Source organism: Nicotiana sylvestris, chromosome 2, assembly GCF_000393655.2.
Source record: "Nicotiana sylvestris chromosome 2, ASM39365v2, whole genome shotgun sequence".
NCBI classification, from domain to species: Eukaryota; Viridiplantae; Streptophyta; class Magnoliopsida; order Solanales; family Solanaceae; genus Nicotiana; species Nicotiana sylvestris.
Window position 1 is genome coordinate 85,324,824 of NC_091058.1, and position 12,852 is coordinate 85,337,675.

The 12,852-nt window shown below is 39.6% G+C and overlaps 1 protein-coding gene across 1 annotated transcript; it reads right to left on the reverse strand.

Annotated features, from left to right (window-relative positions):
- Nucleotides 1-7,260: 7,260 nt before the first annotated feature.
- LOC104212414 (uncharacterized) lies at nucleotides 7,261-7,623 on the reverse strand. Its single transcript, XM_009761658.2, has one exon. The coding sequence runs from the start codon at nucleotides 7,621-7,623 to the stop codon at nucleotides 7,261-7,263; it is 363 nt and encodes a 120-aa protein (XP_009759960.2).
- Between the last annotated feature and the right edge of the window lie 5,229 nt (nucleotides 7,624-12,852).

Genomic DNA, 12,852 nt, shown 5'->3' on the forward strand with positions numbered 1-12,852 from the left:
ACTGCCTAATAGTTTGGTGCTTCCGAGATTTGATAGCCCGGTTTATCCAAACGTTTCCCGTATGATAGTCCCCAAGTAGGGGTAGCCCTTGGGCTCGATAGTCCCCGAATAGGGGTACCCCGTGGGCTCTTAGGATCCAGAATTTAAGAGGCAAAAATGTGTAATAGCAAGGCGGAACTTTCTTCATTTCTGTGTGTAAAGTACATGATCGAATGTGTGTTAAAGCTTGTATGATGGCTAAAGTTAACTATGTGGGCACAGTTCGCACGACCGTTTGGCCCTTACAATGAATCCTAACCATCGATCCTTATCTTCTAACATACAATATTTTCTTCTTTCCTTGCTAAAACTTTAATTCGAATGTGATTGCCCCTAGTTATCGAGGTCGAGCTTGGGAGGGCTCGGATATTGCTGATATGCCCATTGACTATGGTTTTAGACCGGCCTTCGAATCTAAGTTAGCACGATTTATTGTTGCCTCATTAAAAACCTTGCCGAAAACCCCCTTTTGGGACAAAACAGTTTAAGGAAAAAAGAGTGTCAGCCGTGCTTTCAGACTTAACAACCACGTTCATCCTTGTCCGCTGCCTGCAAGTGTTAGTTTGATTTATGATATTATTAAAGAGTAATTGAAAACGTACCTTAGCAGTAGTATCACTTTAAGTGTGTCATGTTCTAGTTGTTCAGTAGTTGCACACTGTTTCCTGCTTCGAGCTTGTATGAGCCTTTGCCGATAACTCCGATGACTCGATATGGACCTTCCCAGTTCGGTCCCAGTTTCCCCTTGTTCGGGTTTTGAGTGTGCAATGTTATATTCCTCAATACCAAATACCCTATCTTAAAGTGTCAAGGGTTGGTTCTTCGATTGTAGTATCTTTTTATTCGTTATTTCTAAGCGGCCAGTTGGACTAGGGCGGTTTCATGCCTTTCATCCAATAGTTCCAGGCTTGAGATCATGGCCTTGCCATTTGACTCTTCGGTCGCATATTGTAACTAGAGGCTCGGTTCTCCTACTTCGACTGGTATTAGGGCTTCGACACCATAGACTAATAAAAACCGGGTGGCCCTGGTACTAGACTTCGAGGTCGTCCGGTACGCCCACAGGACTTCTGGCAAGATTTCCTTCCATTTTCCTTTGGAATTGGTCAACCTCTTTTTCAGGTTTTGAAGTATGGTCTTGTTCGTTGATTTCGCCTATCCGTTTCCACTAGGGTGGTAAGGTGTTGATAGTATCTTCTTAATATTGTGTTCTTTGAAGAACTTATTTACCTAGATACCGATGAATTGTTTCCCATTGTCGTAAATGATTTCAGATGATATGCCAAATCCAAATATTATATGGTCCCAAATAAAGTCAAAAACTTCTTTTTCCTGTACTTTCTCGAACACTTGATCTTCGACCCATTTGGAAAAATAATCGGTCATGAATAATATGAATTAAACCTTACCGAGTGCCCACGGCAGAGGACCGACGATATCCATTACCCATTTCATAAAATACCACGGGAACAAGATCGAATGGAGTAGCTCTTCCGGTTGGTGGATCATTGGCGCATGCCTCTAATAGCCATCACATTTTTGCACAAAGTCCTTCGCGTTCTTCTCCATTTCATTCCAATAATAGCCGGCCCTGATTAATTTTTGAACCAAAGATTCCGCCATCGAATGGTTCTGGCAAGTGCCGTCGTGAACTTCTCTCAAGGCATATTCTGTATCTTCCGGCTCCAATCATATGGCCAGTGGGCCATCGAATGTTCTTCTGAACACGGTCCCTTCGGATAAGCTAAACCTTGCAGCCTTTGTATGCAGAGCTCTTAGTTCTTTAGGATCTGAAGGAAATTTCCCAGTCTTCAAGTAATCTATATATTTGTTCCTCCAATCCCAAGTCAAATCATGGAATTTACTTCGATGTGACCTTCTTCTATTATCGACTTCATGAGTTGTATTAATGTCCCCGAGATGAACTAATCGTCATCAAACGAGGACCCCAAGCTAGCCAAAGCATCGGCCTTGCTGTTTTGGCCTCGGGGCATGTGTTGTAGGTCCATTCCTTGAATTGATGTAATGTTACCTGTAACTAGTCTAGATACATTCGCATTCGTTCCTTTTTCACTTCGAACGTCCCATTGACTTGATTTACCATGAGGAGGGAATCACATTTAGCTTCAATCACCTCGGCCCCAAGGCTCTTAGCCAATTTGAGACCTGTAATCATGCCTCATACTCGGCCTCATATTAAGTTAATTTCACAGTTCTAATAGATTGTCTAACTACATTTCCTCTAGGTGGTTTCGACACGATGCCGAGTCTGGACCCCTTTGCGTTTGAGGCACTATTTGTAAAAAGGGTCCAGATACCTGAGATAGTCCCCGAGGTTAACAATAATTCCCTTTCGACTTCGGGTATTAAGGTCGGTAGTCGGCCACGAATTCTGCCAAAATTTAAGATTTAATGGCAGTTCGGGGTCGATACTCGATATCGTACCCACTGATTTTGATGACCCATTTGGCTAACCGGCCCAAGATCTCGGGTTTGTGCATGATGTTCCATAGTAGGTAAAAGGTTACGGCATATATGGGGTGGCATGGAAAGTATGGTTTTAACTTTCTGGAGGCACTTAGCAAAGCGAGCGCCAATTTTTCTAGGTGAGAATACCTTTTTTCGGACCCGCCTAGAGTTCTACTGACATAGTAAATAGGAAATTGTGTACCTTTCTCCTCCCGGACTAGGACTCCACTTACAGCCACATCGGATACCGCCAAGTAAAGGTAAAGTTGCTCGTTCACCTTCGGAGTATGGAGCAGGGGCGGACTCGAGAGGTACCGTTTGAGTTCTTCCAAGGTTCGTTGGCATTCCGTGGTCCAGGAAAAGTTATTCTTCTTTTTCAACAACGAGAAGAACCGGTGGCTTCTATCCGAGGACCTCGATATGAACCGGCCCAAGGCAGCTATACGCCCGTTCAACCTTTGAATGACCTTAACGTGATGTCTTCTATGGCTTTAATTTTGTCGGGATTGATCTCGACCCCTCCATTGGATACCATGAGCCCGAGAACTTTCCCGATCCGACCTCGAATACGCGTTTCTCCGGGTTCAGCTTCATATTGTATTTCTTAAATATATCGAAGGTTTCCTGCAAATATTTCAAATGGTCCTCTGCTCACAGGGACTTAACTAACTTTTCGTCAATGTAAACTTCCATAGATTTTCCAATATGTTCTCCGAACATCCAGTTTACTAGGCTTTGGTAGGTGGCACATATGTTCTTTAACCCGAATTGCATTACATTATAGTAGTAGGTACCAAATTTAGTGATAAAGGAAGTCTTTTCTTGGTCTCCCGGGTCTATCCGAATTTAGTTGTACTCGGAATAGGCATCGAGAAAGCTGAGTATCTCGTGCCTGGCCATCGCATCGATCATCCGATCAATGTTAGGCAAAGGAAAAGAATCCTTAAGGCATGTATTGTACAAGTCATTGTAATCTACACATATTCTTAGCTTGTTCCCTTTTTTAGGTACTACCACTAAGTTAGCTAACCAGTCCGGGCACTTAACTTCCCAAATGGACCCTATTTTAAGGAGTTTAGATATCTTGTCCTTGATGAATGCATGCTTGACCTCAGACTGATGTCTCCTCTTCTGTCTAACCGGGTGGAACATTGGGTCCAAACTCAGCTTGTTATTGGTTATCTCTGGCGGAATCCTTGTCATGTCAAGATGGGACCAAGCGAAACAAGCTATGTTAGCTTTAAGAAAATTAATGAGTTCTTTCCTAAGCTCGAGGGTTAACCCTGTGTCCAGGTATACCTTTCGATCCGGCATGTGTTCGATCAATACGAGTTGCTCAAGTTCTTCAACTGTTGATTTAGTGGCGTCAGTATTGTCAGGTGCTATGAATGACCTTGGAATCACGTAATCGTCCTATTCGTTAGCTCCTTGTTCTTTCGGTACGACCAGGACTGGCATCGGTGATCGCTATTTGACTTCGAACTTTCGGGTCGACTCCATACTCATTGATGTCGAAACGGCGGATACTAGGAGCACATCATCGACTACGAACATTTCTTTTGTAGCCAGCAAATCTTCGTATACTGTCTTGATTCCACCCGATGTAGGGAACTTCAATTCCTGGCGCAAGTTCGAAGGTATCGCCCTCATGTTGTGAACCCATGGTCTTCCGAATAGAGCGTTATATCTCATATCCCTTTCGATTACATAGAACTTTGTTTCCTGGATGATCCTGGCGGTGTTCACGGGTAAGGTTATCTCCCCTTTAGTGGTTTCACATGCCATGTTAAATTCGTTTGACACCCGTACTGCTAGCACTATTTGGTTTTGTAACCTCAACTGCTCTACGACTTTCGATCTGATGATGTTGGTCGAGCTACCTGGATCAATCAACACATGCTTAACTCGAGATTTATTGATAAGTACAGAGATTACCAGTGCATCATTATGAGGTTATACGACGCCTTCGACATCCTCATTATTGAACGAAATGGTTCCCTCCGTGATATAATCTCGGGTGCACTTCTCCCTCGTGATAGACACTTTAGTGCATTTTATCATCGGCCCTTGAGAGATATCAATCCTTCCAATGATCATGTTGATGACGTGTTGAGGTTCCTCTTATTCAGTCTGTTTGTTGACATCCCTATTTCTTAAGTGGTTTTTGGCTCGATCACTTAGAAATTCTCATAGGTGCCCGTTATTAAACAATCTAGCAACTTTTTCTCTCAGTTGTCGGCAGTCTTTGTTCCTACGGCCATGAGTGCCATGATACTTACATATCATGTTAGGATCTCTCTGGGTAGAGTCAGACTGATGTGGTCGAGGCAACTTGGTCTCCTTGATGCGCTCAATGGCTGATACAATACTGGTTGTATCAACGTTGAAGTTATACTCTGACAACCTTGGAGCCTCCCTTCCCCCGAGCAGCCTGTCAAACCCATTTTTGTTCATCAGGCCTCGGTTATTGTTCCCTCAATCACTCCTCTTTTTGTTCATTGTAGAGTTATGCCAGGACCATTTCCCCTTCGATCTATATTGTATGGTTGGTACGATCTCGTACTGGCCCTGATTCATGATTGACGACTCTCTTAGGCCTGTCGTCAGTTCTGATGGGATAAACGGACCCAGAGGGGGCTCCGTGTTGGTCATCCTTGATTCTGACTTTTGATTGGTACCTGCTGTAGATGTCGGTCCAAGTCACCGCCGGGTACTCCACCAGACTTTATTTAAGCTGTTGCGAAGCCAAGGAGCTTCGAGGGTTAAGCCCTTGAGTGAATGCTTGAACAGCCCAATCATCGGCAACCGACTCCAATCGTTCTATTTGAAACATCAACATGAATTCCCTGAGCATTTCGTTATCTCTTTGTTTAACTTTGAAAAGATGTGATTTTCTGGTCTCGACCTTGATGGCTTCAGCATGAGCCTTCACAAAATCATATACAAGCATAACAAACGAAGCAATAAAATTTGAGGGTAAGTTGTGATACCATATCATTGCTCCTTTTAACAGAGTTTCCCCGAACTTCTTTAACAATATCGACTCGATTTCATCATCTTCCAAGTCGCGCATTTCCCTTGACGGCGCATGTGTAGGAGGTCACTTGCTCGTTGGGATCTGTGGTTCCATTGTATTTTGGAATGTCGGGCATACAATTCTCTTCGGTATCGGCTTCGGTGCAGCGCTCGGAGGAAGAGGCTTTTGGATAAACTTCTTAGAATCTGGTCCCTTTAAAATAGGGAGCACGCCCGGGATTTGATCTACCCTGGAATTATAGGTCTCCACCTTTTTGTCGTTGGCCTCAATCTTCTTCTCCCCCGATTCCACCCACTTTGTTAATATTTCAAGTATTTTCATTATTTCGGGGTTGGTCCTAGGCTCAGCTTCAGCCACCCTCCCGGTATTTTGCTCATTTCTTCGAGTACTCTCCCGGGCCGTTCGGGATCGACCCTACCATGAGTGTGGCCTTGATTTTGTAGCTGCACTATCGCCGCTTGTTGAGCCTACAACATTTCGAAGATTAGCCGCATGCTTATCCCATCACCTTCGCCTTCGGGTGCTTCTCGAACCGTTGTTCGTGGGCCTCCGCGAACGTTGTTCTAGGGGTCGGTTGGCAGGTGAGCATCGATAGCAACCTATGAATTGGTGTCGATTGGATCTACAATTGGGACTCGTTGGGATCAATAGGGGTACCTCATTGCTAGGTACTAAGTTTTTGTTTTGCCATGATGGCCAGATTCAACCTCAACGTTCAAGTGAGCAAACTGAGAGTTTGACATTTTTAAGCAAACCTGAAATTGAAAACTTAAAGAACAAGCGTAAAATAGAGTGCATTATGGGAATTTGTATCAAATTACCACTATTATCCTTAGCCCTACGGTGGGCGCCAAACTGTTTACCCTTAAAAATGGATAACAATTGAATTTATACGCGGTTCTAAAAATATGTGGATTGGTTCAATATAAATGAATTAGAGATAAAATAAATAACCAAACCAGTTGTGATGTTGAGTTCGGGCTCGGATTCTAAGCTTAACAATTGTTCTGCCCTCGATTCGGAACCAAACGTGTATGAAGAGCTACAATTAAAATAAGAACTTTTTAATAACTAAGAAGCAGAGAAAACAAGTTTGTATTGCCTTAATATGCGTGTTACACAGTGTCTATTGAATAATATATTTCCCCTTTATATAGTAGAGGAGTTTTACCTCTAGTACAATTTAAAAAAAACGGTAAAAATCTTCCTTGTACATCAATTATTGATACGCTAATGATATAGGGCGAGATTCGCGCCGTAATATCCGGTTGGGTGCGGATATCATGGCCCCCTGTTAGTCGTGTATAATTGTTCGCAGTGCTTTCCGAGGTCTAGGAGCTCCTTCTGGAATCAGGGAAGCGTTGTCTTATCAAGCCCGGTGGCGCATACTCCGTTCGGGCCTTAATACGAGAAATACCCAGCTTCGATTTCGATTTCATGTAGTTATGTCCTTGCTTCGTTTGACTAACCGAGAAATCGGGATGCTCATTAGCCCCGGTTTTACCCGTATACAAAGTGGTTGTCACACACCAATCCTTACTTGTCACGTGTCAAGTTCAATTAAAAATAAATTTTTTTCATTTCTCCTTTTTATTACGTATTTATACACACTTTATGACAAGAATATCAACTCCAAATTGTTTGGAACCGTAAAACCACACATATGAACTAATTATAGAATGTAATGAATGCTATTTTCCACGGCAGAATCAAAATCACTTTACTGCCTCCATGTTGGATTTGGATGAAGTAGTCTGCAACACATCTCCAAAACCTCCATCTCTAACATACTGAATATACCTTGAGAATTCAGGCCTTGCAGTTGCCTTCTTCTTCTTCTTTGTTTCAAAAAGACTGAATATTGGATGAATCTTGCTCGCTTTTTTCGCTTCCTTTAACTGAGTAGTCGCTCGGAAATTCTCCTCGGACGTCACCTTCTTAGACGAAGAACTAAAGAACTTAGCAGCAGCTGGAACTGTTCTGTTTCTGCTCAACTTTGGTTTACCCAATATTGGAGCAGAAGGCTCCTCTTCCTTAATTAATTCTTCATATCCTCTGTAGTCTCTTCGTGTACTCATTGCTCTAAACATGGCTTTAATTTTTACAAGTTACGAAAAATAATACAGCTCCCAAATTTCTTGAACTGTAGGCTTAAAATGAAGGAAGAGAGCTAGTACAAAAGATTTTGAGATGAAGAAAAGTAGAAAACAAGGATATGTTATATAGTTAGGCTGGGCTAGCTAAGGGATTTATGTAATTTCTATTGGTTGAGGTATTTTAAAGCAGCTGTACGTAGCCTCATTTTTTCAAAAATTGCGTGCTCCACGTGGTTGTAAGGCGTTGAAAATCTATTGTTGAAGAAAGCTGGAACTTTCCTTGTTTTGACTTCTCGTGCTAAAGTAATCCAAGTAATTAATATAATGGAACTCTGACCATATATGGTCAAAAAACAACAATGATAATTATGCAAGTGTGACCATAGGGCTTGCATATTCCAACAAGGCATACCATGGAATATTAGATGTTAAAGACAATATTTTTATTTTATTTTCTATATTTTTCTTTTGTTGAAAAGAAATCAATTTGGATAAACTATTTGATTACTTAACACCAACGTGCATGCTTGAACGAGTACTCTCCCCTTTAGAGAAAACAAAACATATTGATAGAAAGTTCGTTAGCTTACGTTTTTTAGAAATTACCGTCTCTTCTAGAGTTTTCTAGTGTGACCCACATATAAGGTAATAAATTATTTACCTTATTCTCCAAAGGAAATAATATATCAGATAATATTCTGTAATTATGCATATATAGTAGTTTCTTTAATGGAAAGAAATTACATATATTATGAGTCCCTAGGGTAATTATAATTTATGGAGAAGTCCTTAGGGCTAAAGTATTTGCCTAAGAGTCCCTAACCTATCTATAAATACGCTTGTGACTCCATCAGTCTGGCATCCTACGATAGACACAGGCTAGAAGGCTCTCTAGGTTTTCTGCTTAAAGTTTAAAAAGGCGATTCCCTACAACGCTTGAACAACAATGACCGAAAGTACGCTCCTTGTTCATTTCTGTTGCGTTGGCTCTGTGTATGTGTTTATATTTCAACATGTGGTATCAGAGCCTACCTTTGGTCGTGTTGTTCGGTGTCGAGATTGTGTTCATAACTATGCAAATCTCGTTTTGCTCAAATCTGTGTGTTTAGTTTTATATATATAATACAATCCGTCTTTGATTTGTCGACAATGGAGTTATATTTTGTTAGATGGAATTGGTTCTAACTTTTAAATTGTGTCTCAACTGCTCGAACTATTTTAATCCACATGAGTGAATGAGTTGGACTCTCGTGTGATTTGTCGAACTTATGATTTTATCCTTAGTTTAAAAGGAGAGCTTGCTTTAATTCATAATAGCTATTATGTAGTCTTGCTCTTTAAAACTTTGATGTAGAATGATTAAAGACATTAAAAATTTCAGATTCTTTAAGCTTGTCCACTTGTTGATTGTTTAAATACTCCCTGATAGCATATGCATTGACAAAGTATTGATCACGATTTGTTTGCTTTTAATTATCACGTTTTTGTCTTATATTACTAAGACATAGTGCAAATATAGTCTGCCTTGTATCTACTCATTATGTGTTTCAATGTTTCGTAATGAATTTGGAAGGGTTCGTATATTATCTTTTCAAAGTTAAACTTTATTTTCTGGTACAAGTATTTAGTTGTTGCCTTTTAAAACAAGGAATTTTGAAGTGTTCTTGAAGCACTGATCAATTCAAAGTACTAATAATCTGGAGGAATTGCCTAGTGAGACTTTGACAAACACTTTGGTCTTCAGTTATGTAATATAACATATGTGTTCGTTGAAATCTTTGGAAGTTCTTATAATATTTAGTTTAATTATAAGAATTATTTGAGGATATATAGGCATCCTACCTATACTTTGTATCTCCACTTTGAAACAAATCAATATTCTAGTGAAAGTTAATTAAAAAGGCTTATTATTGTAAGATGTCAATTTTGAAATTTTCTTTTGTATTATGTATTTAGGAGTAACCACAACATCTTGAGTAATTGATATAAAAGAAACTAAGTTGTTTAATTACATAAAGTTTTGTGATTAGAATTAATATTATAATAACATCTATTTTGTCCGATTATCTTATTAAAATGGAAAACCCGGCCATACAGGGAGGTAACTATTTTGGTGAGACTAATTGGAATGAAATAGTAAACTTTTGAGTTGGAAATTATCTTATGTCCACAGGTACAGATTAATTTCTATGTGTTTTGGTTTACTAGTCTAATAAAGTAAAGTAAATTCTATGCATGGGTTGCAACCACTGCCCACAGAAAGGTCTAGAATTTACTAAGAATCGGTATTTTACGCGATTCACCTTGATGGATTGTACTTCATAGCTTATGTATGTTTATCCTTGTTTTGCAGTCTTTACCGCTTTTCCTATCGCTATTTTTAATGAGAATGCTCGAATTCCAATGCTTTCTGGTGACAATTATGCTAAATGGAAGGAGAAAGTCCTTCTCACTTTAGGGTGCTCGGATTTGGAGTTGGCACTCCGTGTGGATGAACCACCTATTCCCATGGAATCAAGTACGCTAGCTGCTAAGGCTAATTATGAGCGGTGGAAGCGATCTAATCGTTTAAGTTTAATGCTCATAAAATCCCACATAAGCCAAAGCAATAGGGGTTCTATCCCTAATAGCGATAAAGTCAAAGCTTACATGAAGGCAATTGATGAAAAATTCGTAAGCTCTGACAAGGCATTGGCCAGCACCCTTATGAAGAGGCTCTCAAGTATGACTTTTGACAGAAGTCGTACAGTGCGTAAGCACATTATGGAGATGAGAGACATTGCTGCTAAACTCAAGTCCCTTGAGGTTGATATGTCTGAACCATTTCTTGTGCATTTCATGCTCAACTCACTTCCTGCGGAATATAGTCCGTTCAAGATTTTTTACAACACACATAAGGATAAATGGTCAATCAATAAACTTTTGACCATGTGTGTTCAAGAAGAAGAGAGGTTGAAACATGGGACACCTGAAAGTGTTAATATGGTGATTCATGGTAAGAGAAATGCAAAGAAGGGCAAAAGTGTTCCCATGAAGAAGAAAAACACCTTTGACAAAGATGCTTGTTGTTTCTGTAAGAAGAAGGGACACTGGAAGAAGGATTGCCTGAAATACAAGAAATGGCTTGAGAAGAAAGGTAATTTTACCTTTGTATGTTATGAATCTAATTTTACCAAAGTTTCTTATAATACATGGTGGATTGATTCTGGTGCTACAATTCACATTGCCAAAATCATGCAGGGCTTTCTAACTCAGAGGAAGCCGATAGGAAGTGAACAATACGTCTATTCTGTCAATAGGACGCGTTCACGTGTGGAAGGAGTGGGGATTTATAGGCTCATTTTGAAGGATGGTTTTCACTTAGATTTAGAAAATACTTTTTATGTTCCAAAATATTCTAGAAATTTAATTTCTCTTTCAAGACTATCGATTAATGGATATGATTTGAATTTTCATTATCCTTCTGTGAAACTTTTGAAAGATAATAAAGTTATTGGTTTTGGAAATTTGAATGGGAAATATAAACTTGAGCTAGACCCCACATTTGAATGCAGTGTTTTAACTTTGCATGATAAAGAAATTGGCACTAAGCGATGTATTATCAATGAGCACTCATCTAGTCTTTGGCACAAGAGATTGAGACACATCTCTATTGATAAAGTCAAAAGGTTGGTTAATGATGGAGTTCTAAAAGCTCTTGATTTTTCTAACTTTGGAACTTGTGTGAACTGCATAAAGGGTAAGCAGACCAACAAATCAACTAAATGTGCCAAAAAGAGTTCTCAATTACTTGAGATGATACATATAAACATATGTGGACCTTTTCCTACCTCTTGTTTGAATGATGAGAGATATTTTATCTCGTTTATTGATGACCATTCAAGATATATGTATCTCTATTTTCTGTTTAACAAATCAGAAGCACTTGATGCTTTTAAAGTTTACAAAACAGAAGTAGAGAAACAAACTGGTGCTCAGATCAAAATTGTAAGATCTGATAAGGGTGGAAAATATTATGGTAGGTACACAAATAAGGGACAAGTTAAGGGTCCATTTTCTGAGTTCCTTGAAAGTGAAGGTATAATTGCTCAATATACCATACCAGGAACACCACAACAAAATGGTGTCGTAGAAAGAAGGAACCGGGCATTAATGGACATGGTAAGAAGCATGATTAGCAGATCAAGTTTACCTTTATCCTTATGGAGTGAAGCCTTAAAAACCTCTGTGTATATTTTAAATAGAGTTCCATCCAAGGTTGTCCCCAAGACACCTTTTGCGTTATGGAAAGGATGAAAACCTAGTTTAAACCATTACACGTTTGGGAATGTCCAACTGAAGTGAGGGTTTATAACCCACAACAAAAGAAGTTGGATGAAAGAACAATAAGCGGTTATTTTATAGGCTATATGGTTAACTCTAAGGGATTTAGGTTTTATTGTCTTTCTCATTCTCCTAAAATTGTTGAAGCTAGAAACGCTAAATTTCTTGAGGAGCATGAAGAAAGTGGGAGTGGTTTGACTCAAAGGGTGGAATTGGAAGAAATAAGGGAACCACCTGTGGTACCTTTATATATTGGGAACTTGAATGTTGCTCAAAATAATTCTCATGAATTATCTGAACAACAACAAGTTCAAGAGCCACCACCACTTGAGGAGCCACATGAAGATCAACCCGCTTTACCTGAACCTACTAAGAAGTGTCTGAACCAGTGGGAGTGAAATTTTTTTCAAGAATTCGAAAGTCAGCTATTTCTAGCGACTATGTTGTATATCTCCAAGAGTCTGATTATGATATTGGACTAAAAGATGATCCATGCTCGTTTTCATAAGCCATGAGTGGAGAAAACTCCACACTTTGGTATGATATCATGAAAGAAGAGTTAGAATCTATGGCTAAAAATAAAGTCTGGAATCTCGTCGAATTACCAAAAGAATCCTCTACCATAGGTTCCAAGTGGATCTTTAAAACTAAAAGAGACTCATCGGGCAATATTGAACGATATAAAGCCAGACTTGTAGCCAAGGGTTTTACTCAAAGGGAAGGCATTGGTTACCATGAAACCTTCTCTCCAGTATCAAAGAAGGATTCATTGAGAATAATCATGGTATTAGTAGCTCATTTTAATTTAGAGTTACAGTAAATGGATGTGAAAACAACTTTCCTAAATGGAGATCTTAAAGAGGAGGTATACATGCGTCAACCTAAAGG